Source organism: Poecilia formosa, unplaced genomic scaffold (genome assembly GCF_000485575.1).
Source record: "Poecilia formosa unplaced genomic scaffold, Poecilia_formosa-5.1.2 Scaffold17, whole genome shotgun sequence".
Lineage (NCBI taxonomy): Eukaryota > Metazoa > Chordata > Actinopteri > Cyprinodontiformes > Poeciliidae > Poecilia > Poecilia formosa.
In genome coordinates this window covers 2,477,750-2,502,869 of record NW_006799956.1, presented here as the reverse complement: position 1 = coordinate 2,502,869, position 25,120 = coordinate 2,477,750, and the positions used below count along the sequence as shown (strand labels likewise).

Genomic DNA, 25,120 nt, shown 5'->3' with positions numbered 1-25,120 from the left:
GCCCTCGCTGCTGGTGCAATGTTTGAACAATCCAGTTGCAGATGGATGAATAAAGTCAGGTTGTGTTAACAGACCTCAGCCTGGGGTCTCCATGATCCCCACTTTGCCTTGTGGTCTATGATGTCACACAGGGCTTTTTTTTTTTTTTTTTGCCTTTGAATGGCCATGTGTTCCTCACCACTAATATCAAACAGATGACGAGAAAACCTCCAAATGACGGTCTTTCACAAAGACAAGCAGTCAAAACAAAGATATAGCAACACAGAGAAACAGTTCTGAGGCTGATCACATGACACGAAAAGACTACGCCGTTTTAATTGGTGCAGGCTGTGCTGCGGTCGCGCTGCATTGTGCGTTCGTCGGCATTTGCCGGGGCTGACATTTATTTGTATCATCTCAGATTTTAGCTCGTGTTGGAATCTTATTGTTTTTATTTAGTTTGTCTTTATCTTTAAATGTGCAAAAAAAAAAAGTCAAATGAGGGTAATTACAGATGCCATGAACACAGCGGTACCTCCGTGAATGTTTACAGATTTTTATTTTTTTTTACACAGTGGAATAAAAAACAGGACCAAAAGGATTAAAACTAGCCAGTTATTTTAGGACTAACCAGATTCCAGTGTCGGGGATAAAACAAGGTTTCAAAAGACCACGGCTTCAAGCCTCTAAAACGTTTGTTCACACCGTTACTTCAGTTTAATGACATACTAGAAAAAAATTATGTCATAAGAAGTGAAGGATTCTCAAGCTGAATAATGCATGGCCTGACAGAGTAGTAATTGCTGCACACTGCCAATCAGCTGGCCGAAAGTAAGTTCATACAGCGTGAGCTCATCCTAATGAAATGCCATGAAGGAACAAAAAGTATGTGATAACTACAGCTGTAAACAATCTGATTTTTTTGTGTTGTTTAACTTCTGGGATTAATCTAAAAAGTTTACCTATTTTGAGGGCTTCTTGGTTCACAGCGGTGCGGTCTTGTACTGCGGTCAACTGAGAAAATGCAGTCGCAAATGGCAGTGAAAAGATGAGCGAGGAGAGACAGAGACAGCTGTTCTCAGCTTCAAATTTCACTTTAAAAAAAACACATTGGGGACAGAACTAAGGTAAACATATCAACATTTCTAAATTATGTTAGGAACAAATTACTTTTTTTTTAAAAAACCCTTTCTGAATTTGAGAATCTGGAAAAACTGACATGTTTGTCTTGAGACAGCAAAACGCTTTCTTGAACACTTTATGAAAATGTGAAAACTTAAAAGTTAAGCATTGTGAATATCGCGCTACAATGGGATTAATCACTTTGAATTGTTTTAGTCGCTTGACAGCACTAGTGATAACACGTGGACAAGTCGTAGGAAATATGAACTACAACCCCCAGTAATGCTGTTTTAATGTAAAGACGGTAAACACAAACTCCTCCCCAAGACATTGTCACTCAACCGCAAAATTATATAAATAAATTTGGACCCAAGTCTCGAATTGAGAAAATTAAAATCCCGAAGGTGAATGATATTGCAGATAAAATCAATGTGTGCGACAGACGCTGGCTTTTACTAGTCTAAAATATTTTTTAATCACAAAATGTGAAACAAACCGATTTAGTTGTTCTCAACCACGGGTACAATGCAGGGGAGCTTACGGGGTTCCGGTCCCCTGGGCTTCAGACGACTAACAAAACACATCTTACTTCTGCTCTGCTGCCCACCCACAATGCTTTTCACACGCACATGGGGGGACGAATGGACGGCGCAGCGGCTCTCACAGAATCATAGAGTTTAAAGACACAACAGAAACTTGGAATGGGAAATTAGGTGCCATGTAAGTGACCAATAAAGTTTTGTTTGATTTCAAAAGGATCTAATTAAAGGAAATTTCAAACTCTAACTCCTTTGGCTGCCCAGGAGAGTGGCCCTAACACGGTAAATAACTTTAACGACGCCCATAAATTTCTTTGAACTACTCTCTCGACCAGTAACCAAGTTGCCTCAACAGCTGCTCCTACTTACACAGTGTACCCACTCTTTCTCTGAAAAAACCGCCCTCAATTAGCTCCTCTCTTAAATAACCGCTCTTTTCACTCGCAGTTTCCGGCTACGCTTGCACCTCCTTTCAGCGAGCCGTCCCATCCGTCTCCGAAACACCCCCACAAAAGGTCTTGCACTTCTCTCTGTGTGCCCCTTAAATAAGGGCCACACTGAGCCACTTCCCATTCACATCGGATCATTTGCATAAAGGTCCTCTTCTTATTCTGAGTCACCAGAGGAGTTCCGGCCAGGCGTAAACACGGGACTCTAGTGCTGAGCCAGAATGAAAAATTCTCTATTATTATTATTTTATTTAGTTTGTCTTTATTCTTAACCTTTTATGTCCTAAATTTAAAATCTCCGTCTGGATTTTTTATTTTTTTGCTTATTTTAATTGTACGCAGTTCTTTAAATGTATTGTGAGTAAATATATTTTTGCCCATTTATTCATAACAGCTGGAACTTTCAACATCTACTAAGTTATTGTCGTAATTTACCGTCTGTTAAAAAAGTGACCCTGAGATTAATTTCACTCCCTGCTACGGCAGGGGCGAAATTACCGTAATAACCCGACATTGGCTGGAAAGCGCAACGTCTCTCCTTTCCTAAACCGTTGGAACTTTTCAGACAGCGCTACGTGTGGCGGAATTTGGGTACTGCACGTTTGGCTTAATCGTTGCCGCTATGTTTAGGATTTTCGGGGTTAAAATTGAAGGATGTCATGTTTTGATAAAGACTTTCGTGGAAAAGATTTTGAGGCTTTGACCAGTCATGTTGGATACCTCCATTTTGAAATGATTTGCTAAAAAAAACAAAAAAAACATATTACTTTTTCACATTAGATCAGTTATAATCACCAAAATAACTGAATTAAGAACATCTGAGTTAAACTAAGAACTTGTCAGTACATTTTAAGGCACACCTGCTTACTTGTGTGAATTGTGTGATATATATTTAAAAAAAAACCAGCCATCATTCTGTTTTGGGAGGAGATGGGATGAAAGGCTGCTCAGACTGGAAGAAGCCATTGCTTCAAAAGCGACGTAGGAAAAGGCAGAATAATCCACTCTTCACTCTGATGAAAGTAAAAAAAAAAAAAGGTGCTTGGTCTCATGATGTCCATTGTTTAGAATCGAGGGGGGAAAAGCCTGGGAACGCCGTTGCATTGAGACGTTCAGGTGGGGCCGCATCATGTTGTGTGTTAAACTACAGGAGGGAACCGATGCACTTCGTGGGAAAATAACTTTATGAGGAAATTATTGAACTCATTTGTCCAGGAAGTTAAAGCTCAGGCACAAATGGATCTAACAAAAGCAAGATTTTTTTACCCAACGACTATCCCACCAAAAATTATTCACAAGGCTGTGGAAGGACAGTGAAGTCAGTGTTGTTCAAGAGGCTGTTGAAAATCTACAATCTTAGTCAAAAGGAACATTTTGGGACGGAGCTGAAAAGAGGCGTAGAAACCCGACTCATTCCAGTTCTTCTGTAACTACTGCGAGGAGATGGCGGAAACCAAGTCGTACACCATAAAGATATTTGCATTAACTAATCAAATCTGTCTAAACATCTGAATTTGAAGATGGGAATAAATTGTTTGATTATTATTCTGGCAAGTAGGGGAATAAGTTTTATTTCCAACTCCGAGACGTTGAGGAAAAAAAAGTAAGACGTCTTTTTTTTTTTTTGTTTGAAATGTTTTGTTCAATATCAGTTTCTCATAGAAAAACAAAATGTAACAATCGGAGGAATTTACCCAGATTCTGTTTCCATCAGTGCTTCGTGCTCGTCGTTGACAGTTGATTCCCATTATCTGTGCTTATTGTTCATCGTTATTGTGATTCTGATCACATTTCATAGAGATGAAGACCTTTCTACACGTGAGCAGAGAGAGAGGGAGAGAAAAAAAATGACTACTTCTTCCACGCGGACCACAATCAGGACGTACGACCGCAGCATATTACCAACATATGCTGTGTACAAAATAACGATGCTGTCAGCTGAACGCTTGATTTATTTAGGTTTAATTTTTAATGATTTATGCTTCCCAAAACTGTCTGCCAGCTGTGTGTGTGTGTGTGTCTCTGTCTGTCTGTCTGTCTGTCTGTGTGTGTGTTTTCCTTCAAAGAGGGAAAAATTTATGCAAATAATAGCTTTGGGAAGCTTGTTGGAACAGTCGAAACTGGCAACTAAACACCGAAGACAAAATGTCTTGTACGGACATGCAAAAGCAATAAATGAAGAATGTGGACTTCTGACTCCACTGGGTTGCAGGATAATCCTGTGTATGTTTCATAAAGCACTTCATCATTAAATCAAAGGAACATCTTTTTTTTATACATGTAGAAAAATAAAATAATCCCTTCTTTCAATAAACATGGTTTCTTTTTAGTGTGCTGCTTGAAAAGCAATTTGAAAAGAAATGGGAATATGATTGATGTGGTGAATCAGTAAGTCATTCATAAAGTGTATATATATATATATATAATATACATTTAAATTTGAATTCATTTATCTGAGCTACACCTCAAAAATGTATGAACATAACTCAAAATATTAAAACAACCTTTAACATCAGGTTAAATCAGTGTCAAAAACTCCAATATGTAAATAAAAAAGTACAAATCTTTAGTCATAAAATAATTTAAATTCAGTTGGAGTAAATTGTTGACACTCCATAATTTGAGTAGATCCAACATCTGAAGTGTGTGTTCTGCACTGGTTTGTTTTGGGGTCCCAGTGAAACCAAGAACGCTACGATAAAAACAATAAATGAAGAAGTTTCCTGAAATTAATACAATTGTCTGGGTTAATAAAATCATCTGACTGTGGAGGCTGTAAAAACACCAAATCCAGAAAAGCAGGATATAAAACCGATAAAATCGATTCTTTTTTTTGTGTGTGTTATTCAGAAACGTCGTCCCATTTAAAATCTATTCCTGTTTCTTGTAGTTTGCGTTTCTCCGTATCCACTCTGGCTTGAATTGCTGTTGCCATGGAGGCTCTGATCCAGATTATTAAAATCTATTTCCATCTAAAGGACATTTGACCATCTGAGCAACAGTCCAGTCATTTTTATTTTTTTTTCCTTAGCCAAAGTTACAGCCATTGGTCATCAAGTACATATGACTCAGCATGTCATTTCTGCACCCAAACTCTTGAACCGGCGTTGTTTTTACAATCTTTTTAAGGTTGCGGTCCTCCCAAATGCCTGTGCTCTTTTTGTTGCCGCACTTTTTCCTACCACTCAACCTTCCAGCACGCTGACCTGCCAGCTTCCTCAGCAATGATGCGTTTTCTTCCCAATGGGGGATGTCAAGCCACTGTCACATTTTCTTATTGTTGTCTAATATTTCTGCATTAAAAATATTTTACACATTGGTTCTGTGTAACACTCAGATATTCTCACATAATTTTTTAATATTTGCAAAAATAGACGCTTGAAATGTGCCACTCAAAGCATTTGGGTTTCACTTCATCACTGCAGGACTGAAACAAATTATTTTTCTGATACTTTCTGTTGTTGTAATTCCACACCCATCATGTTTAAAATATAAAACCTTGCACGATTGTGCAATTTTATTTATTTACCATGTTCTGGTGGCGATTCTGCTCTGCTAGGAGCTACACCTCCCCCCCCCCGAATGAAAACGTAAATTTTCAGACATCAGCGTAGAAATGAAAGAAAAGAAACTTCAAACTACGAAGTCGGGAATTATGTATTTTGCTGTCAACACAACAGTAGCAATGAAAGCTTTTTCTCTTCTCCCCTTTCCTTTTCTAAAAGGTAATGTTTTAGAAACGACGTGGTCATCTCCTAATAGTTTCTAAAAATGTATTTCTTATTACATTTAGTACAAAAAAAAGACATCTCTACCCGTTAGTGCTTTTGTTTTAAGATACTATAACATAAATAGACAATTTATTTTCAGTGTTCAGAACAGACAGTTCCAGTGTAACTGGAAAACTAACATTCTCCACCGTATTCCAGTTGGCAGCAAAGGGTTTGACAGAGTTCCCCACTCGAAACTTTGGTGCAACACATTGCACCGCGCTTTTACAAAATGTTCTTCATTTCTCGGCCTCTGACACCGGCCCCAGACAACCTGGGCGGGTGCGGGTCGAGATTCAGTTAAGCTCCCGTTTAGCGGAGATACAACAAGATCTATAAAAGTTGTTTTTTTTGTTGTTTTTTTTGTTTTGTTTTTTCTTTAAATCATAGATTTGACAGATCTTCCCCATCAGTCACCTCAAATCAGCTGTGGCCATCTTTTGTCATTCCCATCCGTCTCTGAGTTCCTCCCAAAAACTGACGCGTGCATTTCCCCCTCCCGAACCCCACCCGGCTGCAACGCGCAGTCCCCTCTGACGGCCTTCTTCTTCCTTACGGATGGTCCCAACTTCACTGTGGATACATCAGTACAAGAGCACAATCCCTATCTGACAGCAAAGTTCTGGGCTATGATCTACTGATACTTAGCAATTACTTTCTGAAAAGCAATTAGATAAGATTCTGCTGTGCAAAACGACGCCACGGAGAGCTGATAGTGTTAAATCCCGTTCGCTTAGCTATACAATCTCTCACTGCTTGAAGACGTGCGGACATCTCGCTCTGTCGGGTCTTTGTTCAACTAGTCCTTGGCGTTTCGCCTGCCGATGACGACATTCCCTTGAGGCCTTTTTACTTGCAGGTAAAAACCTCCGTCCTCTCGCTGCACGTGTTGCATTTGACGAAGCAGCACCATTGGAACTTACAGTTGCACTGCCACACTTTGGTGTACTGGTGCGTGTTGTAGCCACGGCCGCAGCACATGAGGTCGCAGCCGTCCGTGTGCGGCGACGTGCGGTTGCACAGGCGTCCCTGGGTGCCCACGCTCCCCGTGGCCGCGTCCTCCTCGCAGTAGTTGGGCGACCTCTCGATGTAAACGAGGTCCGTCTCCATGGGCTTGCGGTAGCCCTGAGTCTGCTTCACTTTGAGGTGGGTGGGCTGGCGCAAGCGGCTGGCCCGCACCACCTCCACGTGCACGGCGTCGTTGTACTTCTCCTTGAGGATGTAGCCGATCTCGCGGAACTTCGGGAGCGTCGTCCAGCAGGTCTTGGTGGTGCAGGAGCCGGAAACGCCGTGGCACTTGCACTCCAGCTTCATCCTTTCTTCCAAAACCTGCAGAGTGGTGAGGGAAGATGAGAACAGCTGTAACTGAAGCAGACAAACACACGTCACCCAGCGGCACAACTGTGTTGTGTACGGATGAGGGCATTTATCCAGAACTAAATATGGTGAAATTCAATTTAAGTCAGTCTCTCAGTGCCGAGTCACAACGAATGTCATCTGGAGGCTAAACAGTCAACCAAATAATCAACCAACCAGCCTATTAAAGAAACTAATCAAGCAATAATCCAACCAAACACAAACGTACTGAGTCGTTCAACAACAAGCACTTGCTATTCGTGGTTCAGTATTCACAGATTCAGCTGCTTGCAATTTTTTTCAGTGCAACTCCAAAATATAAATGTAGATATGCCCATCTGTGGATGATTTTCTAAGGGAAGCTGAAACACCTTGGTGCATTGCTATTTGACAAGCTATTGGCTGCTGTTTGTCAAGCAGCCAATCTAGGCGTGCCATTCGTTTTCCTTGATTATTGGCTGTACCAAATATAAGGGAACCTGCAGACCAAGATGGTTTTCACTTGGTGCATTAATGCATATTAAGCATCTTTAGAGTTAGCCTAAGTTTTCATGAATTTTATCTATGATCTCCAAGCACCGAATACTGGAGAGCCATTTTAATAAACTAACAAATCAGGCAATTAACCAACCAGTCATCCAAGTAGCCAACTAATAAATATCTAATTATACAACCAACCAATAAACCAGATACTTATAGAATTAAACACCCAATCAATAAAATAACTATCCAATCAACAATCAATTAAACAAATAATTAAGCATTTAACTCACCAGTTAATCAAGTGGTTAACCAACAAAGTAATCAATGGCACGCTTTTGGTTACCGACTATCAAACTGCTTAAGGCCAATTCTGAACCAACAAGAAAAAGAAGAAGAAGCACTTCATGTCTTTGCTGATATTTCCAGTAAGAGATGATGGCGCTGATTACTTGCAGCCACAGGCACTTCGTCAGACGCTGTCAGTCTAGATGACTGCCGACCTGGGCGAACAAATCCAAACATATCTTAATTCTCTCCCCTGCGTGTCACGGCCTGTCCTGAAAGAAAGGTAAATTGTACGTACGAGTAATGTACCATCCTGTAATTTTCTCTATCTTCCCTAAACCACATCAGTCAAGGGTGGAAAATAAGCCGTCAGTCATCCTGAAAGGGTTAAATCAAGATTGTTTCAGGAAACGTGTTGCACATGCAAATCCAAACAAAGACCGGCTCAATTATAGGTTTGCGGATTGAAGTGGAATCCGTAATGATAATATACATGTTAGTAAATTAGCAAAGCACTTTTTTTTCCAAGGATTTTTTTTATTTTTTTTTTCCAGGTTTGGATTCTTCCCTCCTAAGGCCTGGTTTCTGTTTCTTTGTGGTCATCGACCACATATGGCAGCAAAGAAGAAGAAGAAAACCTACTCTCTCGGGATATGGTGACTATTGTATTCTGACACTTCAAAACTTAAAAACACTCGCAATAAAAAATTGCACTTTGTTGAGGTTGAGCTGAATCATTCTTAAAAGGCAATGGGAGCCAGAAACAAGGGAGTGGAGTTCAAATGGCTTCTATTAACACATCTATAATAGTCTGACATGAGGCCTTTAACCCAATTAGGAGCCCTCAACTTGCACTGAACCAAGCGTTTGACTTTTTTTTTTTTTTTTGTCGAAGACGCTGGTTGGTTGGTTGGTTGGTTGTGCAGCTTTTTCCTGGCGCCCAGCCTTTCCAGAGGCACAAGTCATCCCTTCTGTCCAACACTTCTACGAACGTTTGCGAGTGACGTTCAGTATCTTTGTCAGTCTTGTCTGTGCACCAGTGCGGTCACAGTTTCCCAGTTTAAAGACGTTTGATTGAAAAAACATGAGTTCCCCGAGCTACATAAAAGCCAGGGTCAGCTGTCAGATTTGCCGCGGATGTTGATTCAGAGCGAGGATTTCCAAAAATGCGCAGCGCAGAACCCACAAGGAATGCCTGGCATAGGGAGCCTGACAGATGCATGGAAACATTTACTTAAAGTACGTCGATCAAAGCCTCCGATCTGTTCCTGATTAGTCCAGCACGGCCGAGAGTCCCGTCTCCAGATTGCTTGTCAAACACCCTGCAGCCCTCCCAATTCTGCACCATTTGAGCAGTGTGGTGTTTCACTGGGTGTTCTTTTACATTTGGTTTGATCACTGAATATAATCATGTAATTATAGTCTTCTGTTTTAATGATGGTCCATATTAGTGTTTGGAAAAAAAATAAAATAAAATCTCATCACTTTTCCTGTGTTGAGTTTTCTCTCATCAGAACCAGGGTTTATTTTTATTATTGGCAATAAATATACAACAGGAGGGGTTTTTGGCCAAACTGTTGTGGCATTTAATGCAAAAGTGAAAAGATTCATAATTGTTTTGTAATATTATTTTTTGCTTTGCAAGTGCAGTTAACCACAGTATTGTGGAATAAAACACATTGTGAAACCGCAAACTACACAGTTTAGGCTTCTGGAGCAGCGGCCGCACTATGATTACAATTAAATGATGATTAAAAGGTAGAATAAGCTCACATATGGCAGATTTACTTGGCATAACCGTGACGTTTTCTGTGAAAGATGAGCAAATTATATTATACAAGCTACGTTGATGTAGGAAGATAAGACATCGCTCAGTTTCCATTATCGATGTTTAGCAAAGTTTCCCTTCATGCTGTTCATACAGGTTAAGAGTTGGGGCGTGAAAATTTTCTTAATGTTTTATTTTACATATTTGTTAAAATGATAATTATGCTGTGACTGTATCATTTAAGACCAACGAAAAAAAAAAAAAAAAAAAAAAAATCAAGCTCCTCTGCCTTCTCCCTATGAGAAGGCAGAGGATCTACTTTCCTCTGAAAAAAATACGTAGCTCCATCAGAAACAACCAATCAGAGCCAGGAGGAGGGTCTTAGAGCTGCCAATCACAGTCGTGTACACAGCTTATGTCCTCCCTCTTGCTCTCTGCTGCGCTGCAGCCAGTTCACACCAGAGCCTGTCGTGAACGCTAAGGCTAGTTAGCATGAACGCCGATTACGGCAGACAAACGGTTTTCCTCGAACATTAACTTGATTCTCTGCCATTAATCCACACTGAGCAGCGAATACACGGGGTTGACTGACAGCGCTAAGACACTCCTCCTGCTCTGATTGGTTGTTTTTTGACCAATCAGAGAGCACGTCTGCAGACAGGAATAGCAGCACAGGGAGGAAGTGGAGGAGCTCAATTCTTTTTCACAGATTACCTGTTTCATATTAACGACATGGTGAAAACGATTTTTTAATAAAAATAAAAAAAATAAAAGTTACATAATGATGCTTTAAATAAGATTCCAGAAAAAGTGAGTGGAGTTTTCTCTGGATTTCTGGCAGCAGAATATCACACTCTTCCTCGGCGTCAGTCAAACGTACACGTCTTCTTCCTTCCACTCGACAAAAACAAAGTCGCCTATCGCTCTTACTACTGGCTGCAGACTAACTACCACAGCAGGTAGCCCAACTAATACTGCCTAATTATTAACCATTATGACACTACGTAGCTTTTTTATTAGCACAATGCTAACACCAACATGCTGTTTTACAGCTTTTTAGACTTTCAAATAGCCTAACCTGAACTAGAGATGATAGACTGTAGTCTAGATGATTTCATCAGAGCAAAGCTGCAGCGTAGACCACATTAGTTCTTAATCCAAAATACTGAACAGGTTACGTCTGCGCTGAAGGAGAGTGATTTAAACTGCTTTGATTTTTATTTTTTTTTTAATAAAAACACAAAATGACAGACATTGTTGGTGTTTTTCAGCATTAGGAACGCCTCAGATCGAGACGGGAAAGAACATTTTACTCCGTCTCACTTAAAATTTGATTATTCCCCAACATCAACGCTCCCCATCCCCAGCAGTGAAGACAGTGATAACAGCATTGACAGGCAATCTGTGAGATGTTGGAGAATAAAACCAGCGTCTAAACTTAAGCGTGCTGCTGGGGTCCAGTTCTAAAAATCGTCCATTCGAGTTATTTCCACCAAAACTGTGAGAAACTGCTGTGAAACACTGGAACCCAGAGCCTCCGGGCTGCATTTCTGAGGGAGCCGGGGCGAGACCAGAAACAGCGCCAGCCCTGTCAGCCCAGCATGCCAGCAGCCTGGCACCCGCCGGCGCTGACCCGGATCAGTCTGCTCCGCTAACACCGCCATTGTCAGCCTGCTTTCACACCCTGAATAGACGCAGTCAGATGGGAGTGACATGTTTTGGTTTTGTGCAGACAACTGCAATAATATCCACTTCCTGACTTTCACACTTCATAATTCCGTGAGCAGAAATGGAAAGAAGGAAAGCCAATCCTCCGTCTGTCAGCCGGCGGGCGGGGCCGCAGCTCTCCTCGGACGGGGCAGAAACCAAGCAGTCGGTCAGATCGCTCACTTCATTTTTTTTTTTCTTTTGTTTACAATTTTCAGAATCAGAACAAGCAATCGCCTGATAATGATGCGTAAAATAAAATATTCGCTCCCCTTCAATATTCACATTTGGTCATGGTACAACTACAAACTTCAATTTACTTGTAGCAGGGCCGGGGATTTATCGCGTCGTTTCTCATTTATTGCGATGAATTTTTTTGGATAAGCGTTCTGATTAATGTTTAAAATCCCTTAAAGCTGTCCGTATCGTTGGGATTGTGAATTTCACTAATCTCCCCACAATTTGCTTCATTATCAAACGTTTGAAAATTGCAATGAAATCGTTTAAACCGGAATATATTCATGTGTTTAAATGGCCCAGTCAAAGTCCAGATCTACGTTACTACAATATACTTCCACATCATGGTTCTTGCATCACTTTTTCACCCGAACATTTCGGTTTTGCTGTACAGACTGAAAAGCTTATTTTCTTATTTAAAGATCTTGTGATTGAAGTTTCTGCCCTTTTCTATTTATTAATTTTTTTAAGCTGCATTGTTCTTGAGGAGTGTCCTTGTCAAAATAAAAGCTGTCAAATAAGACCAGAGGAGATGTCCCAATGCTTTTAGAAGCATTTCTACATTTTCTTTTTTTGCTAATTATCAAACCCAAAAGCGAGTGCAAGAAAATATGAATTGTTGATTCTGGTTTAAAAAAAAAAAAAAAAAAAGGAAAGCATTTTTCTTTTCGAGCGTCTTGAGGTTCTGGGAAAGCGGTCCCGTTACCTTTCTGCCTGCCTCGTTGTTGTGCAAGTTCATCAGGCGGCGGGGCGTCTTCTTGATCTCCCGGGCGTCCACGAAGCGCCGCGAGAACTCGATGCCGTACTTGATGTCGGCCGAGCAGCCGCCCCACTTCCAGCCTTCCTCCTGGTTGTAGTAGCCCTGCTTCTCCCGGTCGCAGCCACACTGGCTCAGGTTGCCCTGGCTGCAGGCGGCCGTGATGGCGTGGGCCACCCCCGCTGCCGTGATGGCATAGGTGAAAGCTGCTTCCCGACTGCCTGAGGGAAAGACAGTAGATTGTTTTTAGAAAAAAAAAAAAAGGTTAAAAATAAGAAAGGAGTCTTTTTTTTTTTTAAAGCAAACATTCTGGAGATCAACGAAAAGTAGGGGGAAAAAAGTGTACATATAATTAGTCGTAACGCCTTTTCTTGTAGGTAATTCTGAGTAGAACAGATTCTAAATTCGGGGCATCGTCCTAATGTGTCGCCAGCTTCCCTCCTGCACCTCGGTACGAATACGGTTGCATTCCTGACCGCAGCGTCCTCGGGCCCGGCCCAGAGAGAGCGCAGCGTCAGAATTCCAGAGTGGGGAGAGATTTTTTTCGGTGCTGTCCAAAGTGCTGAATTCCTCCGCAGGAGCACCTTGTTCTGCTGCCCACTCTGCACACGGCCCGGGGGCTGCGGGTCCCCTCTCCTCACTGACGCACGCGCGCCTCGTTTATGAGGAGAAATCGCTCCATCGTGTCCAGCGGTGACAAGGTGTTCACGTGATAATGGAGGCGGCTGGATCTGCTGGGGCCGGTATTAATGCTGGTGGAAAAGTCGGGCTGATCCAGGTCTGTGTTTTGGCCCTGCTGCCGTTAGTTTAAAAATATATATATATATTTCCAGAGTTTCCAGGACAAAGGGAAAGTATGGAATTTGATTTAAGCAGCTCTCAGGTTCTGGTGGAAAAGGGAAGCAGTGTATTAGAATAAATGGATGTTCAGGCTTAACGATTCTAATTCTTTAAAAACTAGCTGCTGCCATCTATCCGTCCGTCCATCTACTCGTCTGTGGTGTCCTGTATAAATGTGACTTCTGTAGAAAGGTCTCGGTATGTGGTTAAGTTTTAAACATTTAAAAATCCAACCAACGTTTAAAAGTTCAGAGCTGAAGGCCAAAAACGCTTCTCTGTTACCAATCAGTTGTAATTTTTAAAGGGGCAATGTTATTTATTTTCCAAGCACAAAGTTCCATTTAATAGCACAGTCAATTTCTTCTCCTCGAGTTGATATAAAAATATACCAAATATGCCTTAAAAAAATTTGACTCTGTAATTTATCGACCTGAAATTGGGCCTCTGTCTCTTTAAGAAGCTCCTGCTCTTTTCAGCACTCTGTCTGCAGCAAGTCATGACACGGCTCCTCTATTAACCCGTTAATATTTTTACCAGCGTTACGCTGAGAATTAGCTTGCATAATTAGCTCAGCAGATGTGCAGTTCCTCCAGGTGTTTGCTAATTGCTGCCAGCTAGTCTTAAGGAGCTGAGTGGGGGGAAGGAGAGGGCTGCTCTGTGAGGCCGTAGCTTGGAGACTGCAACTCCGAGCTTCGTGGTGAGATCAGGCGTTTTGCACAGCTGACTGGTTGCCACGGGAGACTAAAGGATTTCTCAAACATGTATGAAAGAATCAAAGCAACAATCCAGGTATGTTTTTGATGAGGAAATGACATCACAACACCATGTAAAGCTCAAAAGAGTTGAATTTACATAATACTTTTCCCCCCCAAATGGTCAGTATTTATTGTTTCAGCTCTGACTCATATAATCTTGTCATGCCGTCTTTTGACATGTCTGTGGGACTTGAGCACAGATGCAGCCACAACGAATCATTAATCAATTATTGAAATAATCACAAACTAATTTAGTGAACAATTAATCGTTTACTGGAGTGTACAGACTCAGAAAAAAGCCATTTGTTTAAAGAACAACACAGAGCAGAAAAGATAAAGCTGTATATAAATATATATAGAAGACAGAAACAAATCTTTGTAAATATATTCTACTCAGAACTCCTCAAGTGGTACAGCTTCAGCTTTACTTGGTTCAACGTCTTTTTTGTTGTTGTTGTTTTACATCCGATTAATCGATTAATCATCAGAATATTTGATTGAGTAATTGACTAGTAAAAACAATGTTAGCCCTGATTGTCTTGTGCTTCACTCCAGTTGTTGGCATTAGCCTTGGTAAATTATTTCTGAATTTTCACAACCCAAACTCTTTGTGACAATTTGCTTTTCTTAAATGGTTTTCAGAGGAGCGGAGTGGAACATATGAAGACAACTCTGGGAACAAACATGGGACAGTACGCGTTCGTAAGCAAGTACTGGAAACCTGAATTCAGGAGCACAGTGGTGACATTTTGTTACCGTGGGAGATGAGGTTCAAATCAACCAATCGCATGGCAGCCACTCAACGCAATTGGCCATCTACACACTTCAGAGTGAGGGCTTGAATAACTTTAGAACGTCATGTGAGAACATCAGATGAGCTGCAGCTGCGTGGACTAAAACAAAAACAATTTGTCAGAAGCACCGATTGGTTCAACATTACAGAAAGGTTACAGTAGCTCAGGTAACCACCGGTTTCAACCAGAAATATCTGAAAGTTCATAAGCTGCACCAGCAAAACATCGCTTCCAAACTGGGGCTACAATCTGCAGGCTTGATTTCAGCCACGACATTTGGGCGGTCCGGTGAAAGATAAAAACCAAAACAAACAGGATGGATCCATCCTCCCTCGAGAGCAATTATGAAGCAAAACCTAAACTTTGGGGTCTTAAAGCTGTGCTTACCAAAAGCAGGAAGTAGTTGAAGACAAAGTGTGTAGTAACTGATTATTGTCTAATATTACCACTCGTTAATAATCCCTCTGAAAGATGTTCAAAGCGCTACAAAGTGATAGCTTTCAACACTTTATTTAGGTATCCAAAAAAAAGTATCCATGGAAACACATGAATTGCATTCTTCATTCCCTGCAGATGCAGAAAATTGATGAACTTTAAAAAGAAAAACCTAAATGTAAGAGAGAAATGGAAAAAAAAAAACTATGTCTGCATCTTTTTTCCCCCCGCTATATTTAAAAAACTCTAAAAATATTAAGTTGGAGGAAGTTAATAAACATCACTGCAGTCTGATTTAAACCAAGGTTGAACGTTAACTTTCTTTTGGTGATTATTTTGCCTTTTGTACCATGTTTTATGAGACTCTTAAATAAAAAAACTAATTTATTTTTATGTACTGCTAATTATAGTGCATTTATGATGCCGTTTGCAGCTGTTTTACAGCTGATTTCCTCCACAGATGGGCTTTTTACACCTCTCAATCGGGACTCGGGGGTAATTTTTTTTTTCTCAACTCTCCAACATGTTTTCACCCAAAGCTGCTGTTAATTTCCCATCCTGGGACTGGCACTCTGCAGCTAATACCATGGCCACAGGTTTTGCCCAGAGGCGACTGACTCACCACTGCTTGCTTTTTTTGGTTAGCAAGCTAGAGCTGTGCCCCACCAGCTTGTGGTAACGTTCTGCTGCCCCTACCTCACACACACACACACACACACACACACACACACACACACACACACACATACATGCACGCACCGCAAAGTGACTGGCCTCCACCCTGACACACATCCACTGTTTAAAAGGCATTTTGTACATAGATGCACAAACAGAGTGACACTGTAATGTTTAAAACAGGACAAAGGTAGTTTCCAGAGAAAGGGTGGTTCCCTCGGCACATTTCCGGGCCCGTCGGGCTCTGCCGTTCACAGGGGGAAACGCATGATGATGAGGTTGTTGAGGTTTTTACCCCCCCCCCTCCTCAGAACTCCCTCTCCTCCTCCCGACGGGTCTGGGGTTGGAAAACCTTTCCGGCTGAAGAAAGTCTAACTTCACAAGCAGAATTTGCTGGCTTTGGCTTGTCAAATGAGTCGAGCGTTAAGACTACCGCGCTAATTACTCTGCACTTTACTCCCGTAAAGCTGATGCCCCGATTGGCCGGAACTGCGCTAAACGCACCCATTAGGGCATCGATAATCCCTAAAGAGCCTTAGCCCCAAACGTTCTGACAGTCCTCCAGCAGGAACCACCCTGGGATAGCCTCGCCGGCTGCCAGTGGAAAGTTGGCCTGACTGGAGAAACCTCAGTGCATTTGGAAACATCCAAGAGAGAAGAATGGGGGCTATATTAAACCAGATGTCTAATGGAGTTTAGTGGCAAGTGTCTGCTCCGGTAGCCAAGAAGGAAGGCGAAGCAGATCAGCATTACTTTTCCCCAAAATGTGGTGTGGGAGGTTATAAACAACCAAAACATATCCTGTTATATTCCACCATGTCAGTAGCAAAAAAAAATTAAAAAAAAAACAACACAAAATGAACTGAAGGATACTGAGTCAGTCTGCTTTTGGCCTACACATTAAACACCCACATCACTTTGGAAACCGGCCCCAGCTGAGATGCCCGACATGTTTTTGTTTTTCGTTTTTGTTTTTTTTCACCGTCTGTCGGAACCAAGACACACAGACAGACACACACACACACACACACAAAGAAATATATTTATATACAAGGATGTAGCGGCTGGCCACTGAAACGGCGATCTGTGTTTAGAGATGGAGGGAAGCATTGAATATGACACAGCACGGCAGATTTACAACCAGCAATACTGCGCAGGCAGCGCTGGTGTAGCATAAACTGGATGATGTTAACACAGCCGCTGACCTCAACAGGCCTTGGTTTGTCTGCTGATCACAGACCGAGGCTGGGCCGTGCTGCTGACAGGAGAGGAAAAGGAAAAAAGATATACTGGTGGGATTTGGACAAAGGCTTGGCTGTGGAGAGGCAAACAAAACACACAGTGGGTTTTTTTCGTGTCCGTACGCGACTACGCGGAGAGGCTTGAGAGAGCATCTGAGGTTTTTTTTCCCCCCGCATTCTGTCACGTCACAAGCGGAAACGTTGACGTTGTGGCGCTGGGATTTTTATGTGACAGACGGCCGCAAAGCGTTGCAAGATTTTATTTAAAAAAACTTGGAATTGGGTTTATGGGATGTTTATAAACAAAAACCTAAAAGAAAAAAGAAAAAAGTGCGACATCCTTTCTTATCCATCTGCTCCATCAAGTCTGACCATCCCTCCTCTCACAAAACATGATGCAGCCACCACCTTGATACTAGGTGCTTTCTACTTGAAGCTTCTGGTTAAGAAAATCAAGAAAATGTGTTAATTCAGACCATAAAATACATCCGACCTTTTTGGTGTAATAGGCAAATATGGAAATAGTCAGAAATTATTCTTGCATTTTTCCACTGACACCATTGTTCGGAAGGTCTCTTTGCCATCACCCTAATCTTTAGCTTTCAGACTCTTGCTAAGAAACATGAACCTTTACATCACCTCCACTCAGAATAAACCTACTTATAAACATACTGCATTAAAATTAATTGTTTTCAATCTATTCCCGTTTGTAGTCTGTGTTAATTCAGACCATAAAATACATCCGACCTTTTTGGTGTAATAGGCAAATATGGAAAGCTGTGACTACTTTTGCACAGTAATATTGTGATATGTCATCAGCACCACTTCTTTATTATTTTTTTTATATCACTTACACCAGTAGATCCTTGTTAGTGGATCTACTAATCCATATGAAATACAGCCAGACCCAATCAGTGTGGAAAAGCTGTTACTGAATGCATAATTCTCTATTTTTATTTTTTTCCCCTATATTGTGTGTTACAGTGCACAGTATATGCTTAGAAGTAGGAACAGTTTTTTTTGCCCCCCCTTCTCAGAACAGCTGGTCCTGAAATTTGACTCCAATTGTCACTTGCAGGTTGCACTAGTGCAAAGAAAGGCGTGCAGCTCAAACAAACACTGAAACATGAAAACTGTCGAGTTAAAGGAGTTTAAAAGAACTATTGATCTGACGTTACACGGTGTTGCGGAGGAGGAGCTGCAGTCTATCCACTGTGTTCTCCACACATTTCTCCTAAAGACCAGCTAGCAATATAAACTTTTTTTTGTACTGATTAAAGTCTTAGAAGTGTAAAGTGTATTTCTTTCCAGTCAACTTCTTTTACTTCGATACCATTAAGTAAGATCGAGTGCCACCGACCACCTTCAGAAGTTGCTCACAGAGTAAAACGAGTTCACCTGTGAGTAATTCATTCTGAGAATAGATGCAGCTGTTCTGCAGAGGCCTCCGGGGTTCGTTAAGGAGCGTCAGAGCAAACGGAGCCGTGGAGAACAAGACACGCAGCAGACAGGTCACAGAGAAAGACGCTGATGAGTTTAAAGGAGGGACAGATTATAAAGCAATATAAAAAAAATTTGAGGCTTGGCCTGCTGAAATAAATCAATTAATAGAGTGATAAATTAAAACAAGGTTGATTATTTCCATTTGCATGATTGTTTTCCTCATGCGTCTCTTTCTATCAAAGGCTGGATGACAGGAGACGTCAATCTGGTGCTTTGGTCGGAACTAGCTCCGTTTTTTTTGAAGGACAGTTTTGTGTGTCATATGGTTACCTAAAACAAAAGTTTAAAAAAAAGGTCTTATTGTCACTTTTATAGTACCACAAAATATCATGATAAAACTTTAAATCCGTGTCGCACAGCCCTATAGAGGCGGTATCCTTAGCAACTGTTCAAAAGGTTTCGGAACGAGACGTTTCCTCTTCTCCGTGGATCCTGCAGACGGTCGATGCTTCCAATTAAGCCAAATTAAATAAATGACTGCTGATGGGGGATTCAAGCCGTTTGATTGAGGCGTGTAGGAGCAGGAAAAGGACAGCAGCTCTGGAGACAAGAGATGGTCAAACGCATGCTATGGAATGGCCTAGTCAAACTCCAGCCCTAAATCCAAACGAGAATCTGTATGCAGTGATTAATGTGCAAAGCTGTAAACTTCAGGTCATCCTTACTGTCATTCAACTCAACATCAGAGATGCACTGCAGAGCAAAAATTACAATACATAATGGGTCACAAGCAGAAACCAGCTGGACAAACTATGAAGGAAAATAAAAATAAGCATTAAAGAATAACATAAAATAAGAACCAGATCCAAAAAATGGCGCAGTATGAATAAAACACGCACTACTGCTATGCCTCTAACCGTCACTGGATGTGGAAACACGACACATTTTTCAGGTTGTAAAAAATATTATAATTTCCTTACAATTCACAGGTAGACGATGCCCAAATCCCCAAAGAATTTAGAGAAGATTCTGCTTGTAAAACAACCAAAGTTGTAAAAGTCCAAGGGGTGGGAATACTTTAACAAGACATCGTCCTGCACCGGAGAAGAACATCCAAACATATATAGGTAAACAAAGAAAAGACTGAATGGAAGAGGAACACAGTTGAAAGCCTTGCAACAGAGAAACGCACACACAGAGTCTAGCAGCGCAGCTGAATGGCCTTTCCGCACAAGCCGGGCCTGTTTGTGGCGGGGCAGTGAAGGGGAAAGCTTTGTGAAGTCCACTCTTCCCAGACGTGCACTCACACCCCGAGGACACAGGAGGCCCGGGTTGCGTAAGACTAAGACCTCTCAGCCGGACAACGACGCAGCTGAGCCTCGCGTCCGTTAGGAACAAGAAGATCCCGTCGCAGACAAACAACACCACAAAGGAGAACAAAGGGGAAAGTGTCACCTGCTGGTGGTCAGGAGTCTCTACACTGATTATGTCTGAATGGATCCCGGTCATGAAAGCAGCCGTGTGTTTCCCAAGTGAAAACGGAGATTAGTTTCCTCGCTTTTTGACTTGCATGTTTCCGATCATCAGAGACGTTTTCGTGTCTGACATAACGTAACCCGAACCTAAATAAACCTGACGCGCCAAAAACTCCACTTCTGAAGTTCAGGTTAAGGTTCAACGTTTGTCATATGCTTGGTAGAGACATGCTTCCTTGGATAACGAAAAGCTAAAGAATGCCGCTTAAAAGATTTTTAAAAAAGCTCAAAATGTAAAATAGCCTCACAGATGTATACATTTTCTACAATAAATTGTGTAAATAAAGCAATGTAATATGCCAAAGCAACAAAATAAGAGGGGTTTTTGAAGATCCTAGTCAAAGACACATCTGCTGAAGATGACATAACTGATGAACGTTTCATACCAATCGATATTGATAATTATCAATTAGCTGTTTTAACTGCCAAACACTGGGTGACCTTTCCTGTTTTACCATTTTTCCCTCCACAACATTGCTTTTTCTATTTTTAAGCAGTTGAGGCTTAAAACTTAAGCTGCTGCTGCGCAAATTACTCAACAAGGCTGTTGCTAGGTAACCAAAGAACGAGCTGCTAGCTAGCTGGCAGCTAAGCTAGCTATCAGCTAGCTTAGCTGACAGCCAGCTAACTCCTCACAGTTAGCTGCCTGTGAGAGGTTGAGCAGATGGAGCCTTTCCTCTGCCTACATCCCCCAGAATGCTGTGCGGTTCTGGGTCGGAGATCAGTAAAATGATTGAATCTTGTATCAGACAGCAGCTGTTGCCACTAAAGATGGTGGTACGCAGTTTTTCAGCTTGAGTCATCCCCTCACCCCCTGTCTAAAAAGTGAAAGTGCTCACTTTATATTTGTCTGATATTAGAACTAGTTCAACAATTTGTAGTATTTAAGTGCAACAAAGTATAAACAGGAGGAATCTGCAGGAGGGAGGGGTCAGTACTTTCGTCATTTTATGTTCATCCGGTTAGAATCGACTCTGCCGTCTCCACCCCAAAACAAAACGGCGCACGGAAAACTCAAAGCAAAGCAGCCGAGTAAATATGAATATGATAATGAGCAGAAGCCCCAGTCAACTCCATCAAAGGAAAAGAGGAGCGAGGGCATAAAGTTGTGACACCGAAAGCACCAAAAATAGGCTGCGACCAAAGCCAAGCCGATCCTGGAAGTGTGTCTCCGGGGCCCCGAGAAAGGGAAGGAAAGCTGGAGGAAAACCCCGAGCTTTGTATACCAATCACTGGACTGACTGCGGCCCTCTCCACTACTGTTTTCCGTTCCGCTTTATGTACCGTTGCTATGAACATATGCTCCTAGCAAATTATAGACACAGTTGTGGTCTGTGAGGTTTTTCAGCTCGAGGAATTAGCACAGCCATGTTCCTGTACAATAAAATAATATTGTTTTACCAGAACCGGGCTCCACATTCCCCTCAGAGCTCGCAACGGCGAGACAAGGAAGCGGCACGCTCTGGCGCGGCCGCTCACTGATGGGTCCCACCACCCCAACCCCTACCTCCCCTTCCCCCTGGGTTTGATTCATATAATGAAGAGGGCTTTAAGCAGTAAAGCTAACCCAATTATGAGAGTATTCAGCATTGGCGGTAGAGTATTAAAAACCCTGAGAGTTTAAGTAAGCTGTCTCCCAGGCATAGAAAATTGTGCTGGCAGAAAACATTTTTCAAAAGCATCCTTTTTCTTCTCTGAGCTCCCCGAGGTGGATATAAATCCTTCTAACTGAACGCTCAGACTTGCTAAAACAAGCACAAATCCTTCTCCCCTCGCTCCCTCCCTGCTTTCATCCTAATAATGACACCGAATCAGGACCTCACCTGCTCGGATCTGAAAAAATGAGGGGCTCTGCAGGGGCAATTATCAGGTTCAAGTGAGGTGAATGTTGAGGATTTTCCTCCGTTTTGATCCCGTTTGACTTCGCTTCGTCTTTGTCAAAAAAAAACAAAAAAAACATATTTACTGAGATATACAGCTGAAGATGCGTTTATCATTATCACTATAATCAGCCAGTCAAATACCCCGGCTGATTACACGTTTCCTTTCTCATTACAAAACGGCTCTCCAGAGCTGAGATTTCCATATGCTCGACCAAAATGTGGTCCAACTTATTTTCTCACGCTCCCACCGCAAACGGCTATGTGTTTTATAGGGACTTTATGCGATAGTGTCATGTGTAAAGCTTGTTGAGGGCGCCGTTGGCAACGTGACAGCGTAGGGTAGGATGATGGCGAGCAGAAAATTGGATTCAACAATGGAAAAAAAAAAGAAAAAAGACTTGAGGACAAGGGAGCAACAGAAGGCAGCAATAAACCAAAGAAACCAGAGAGCCTGGTGGAGGTGTGGTTGTGGCGTGCAAGCCAGGTGAATGTAGTCGATCAGAAATTAATGGCGGCTCGAGCTGAGTTCAGGAAATGACACTACAAAGACAAGGAATAGTTGCAAACTCAACCAAAACACTGGGAAAACAGAACTAAATACGGAAAATACAAACCCAACGTACGAAGCAAAGATGAAATGCATAGGTATATGACAGGAAGTAGCACATAGTTGTGACGTGGAACAAAAATAAGACATTTTTTTTTTATGAGCAAAAACCTGAAAAGTGTGACGAACATTTGTATTCAGCTTCTTTTGCCTCTGCAGTTTTAGAACCGCTGTTTGCTGGATTAGCTGGATTGTGCTGTAGGTGTCTAAGTCAAGAGCTTCTGTCCATTAGCTTTGGAATGCATCTGCTCCAGCACAGCTGAATAAAATGGCCAAATTTCCTCGTCAACATGTCATTCAGCTCTGTAGGTGGACTTTAATCTCAGTGGTGTTTCAGGAAGCAATGTATCAAAAAGTTGGTGGACTTTGGCACGTCTGGTTTGCGGTAATCGTTGCAGATCTGGCTGCATGTCTATCCCACAAAACTTCCTCATCACTTTGTCTCCACTAGCACAATTCAGCTATAACAACACCTAGCTTTTCCATTTAGGCTAAAACATTCAGTTTTTATCTCAGCTATTCAGAGCACCTTCTTCCGTAAGACCTCTTAATGGGTTTTGCTAAAGAAAATAGACCTCCAGGAATGACTTTCTTCTTGTTTCTCTTCCATAAAGACCAAATGTGTCTTATGGAAGACAAATTTAGTGCATAACGAGTTGTCTTGCTTGCAGATTCTAGATCTCTGCAGCTCCTCCAGAGTTGCCTTAAGTGTCTTGACCTGTATGGCTCTGACTCTGTAGGACAGTTTTAAGTCTTTCCCTTCTTCTGCACAAACACCAGACTTGAATAAGTGGGTGACTAACAGGCTTCTGCAGTACTTGGTGGCATGCAGAGGAGGTCATGCAATCATTTGAATCAGGTGTTCTGGAACAGAGAATTGATGTATGTGATGTTGGTGTATGTGAACCGCCATGTCTTGGAGAGGTTAAATGTTGTGACTCGGACGGGAAGTCTGAATACTGACGAACGACAAATTTCGAAAGCAACACATCATCTTCCTTCTACTTCAAAATTATGTTCTACTTTCTGTTGTTGTATCACGTGAAATCCAAATAAAATAGATTGAAGTTTTTGGTTGTAGCAAGGAGACAAGGTACATTTCTCAATTCTTCAACCTATAACCAATCAATCGACTATCTCTGCTAAAAGACTCTCTCCATCCTGCAAGTGTCTCCTTTCCCCAGACCGGCTAACTCTTCCCCACTTGGCTAAAGAGGCTAGCAGCGATGTGATTGTTGGCACATGCAAGTGTCCAGCGTGCAGAGAACACACCGATCAGCCTGGGATTGTGCGAGACAAAGAGCGCTGCGAGATTACAGTTGATCCTCTCGCATCCTGTTTCCTCCCGCGTCTGTCTGTGTCACCGGCAGACTCAGACGGACGTAGATTCCACCGATAACACAGCACCCACCGCGGGGCCAGGTAGGACAGGGGCCAAAACGACGCATGTACAGACAGGAGAGAGATCCCCGGCCAAACCCCCGGAGGACTAGCGTCCACAACGAGCACCAGGAGTGCGGGGGTTTGTAGACAAACGGTGGGTGGGTTTGAGAGAATTTGGTGGGATCTCTGCTCCAGGCACACCCACACTAACCGGGAAGGAGTCAGAATTGATAAATGAGCAACAGCAAGGGGGTCACACCCTGGACAGAAGCACATCAACGACATTTTGATGCGTACAAGGCAGTTCAAAGTTTACATCATAAAAACACAAAAATACAAATAAACCTGATTGATCCTGGAGGTGGAAAAGGTGATGTGGCAGGACTGAGCAACATGAATTTAAAGTTTTATCGTGATATTTTGTGGTAATATTGTGATAGCGATAAAAGTGACAGACTAGCAAGAACCACTTTTTTAGGGAACTGTCTGGCTATGACTGCATGACACAGAAATCATAACCCCAAAACACAAATACTACACTTGGAAAAACATTCCCAATTCTAATATGCTCCTTTAGGAAACCAGTCACATAAAGATGTGTAATTTGTACCAACTAAACTGCAAACTGAATTTAATCATATATTTTTGTTCATAATTATTGATACTCAAACAGAGGACAATCCCAACAACACGGACAGTTTTGGGTTGCTTAAAAGTCATTAGTTGGAATTTATTTTGACAACCCCAAATGAAAAATCTTATCATGAGAAATTTACCACAATAAATGATAAACGATCCGATAAATTCCCACCCCTAGTGAGCAGTGACCTGCACTAAACCATGATTACCCTCACTGTATCTACGGTGGGGGAACCCTAACCTGACACACACACACACACGCACACATGCACACACACGCATCCATACCATCACACTGTTTTCTCTGGACTCGCATGGAGGAGGGTAGGGAGGATTACCGCTACCCGCATGATGATGAGCTGAAAAATAGGCCTTTTATCCGCCACCGTTCCACCATAACACAATGCACGCGTCATTTCCACACTGTTATCCGCATGG

At 42.0% G+C, this 25,120-nt stretch overlaps 1 protein-coding gene across 3 annotated transcripts in view; it reads right to left on the bottom strand.

Moving 5' to 3' along the window:
* Window positions 1–5,107: 5,107 nt before the first annotated feature.
* wnt7bb (wingless-type MMTV integration site family, member 7Bb) overlaps window positions 5,108–25,120 on the bottom strand; it is a 45,305-nt gene continuing 25,292 nt past the window's right edge. For 2 of the 3 annotated variants that reach the window (XM_007546752.2, XM_016668818.1), the window contains exons 3-4: window positions 12,402–12,673; window positions 5,108–7,188 (exon numbers count right to left, since the gene is read on the bottom strand). In XM_007546752.2, the coding sequence (XP_007546814.1) occupies window positions 6,709–7,188; window positions 12,402–12,673 (752 nt within the window). In that variant the 3' untranslated portion in view covers window positions 5,108–6,708. The remainder of the gene's footprint in view (window positions 7,189–12,401; window positions 12,674–25,120) is intronic. The other variant, XM_007546753.2, reaches the window with a different exon arrangement.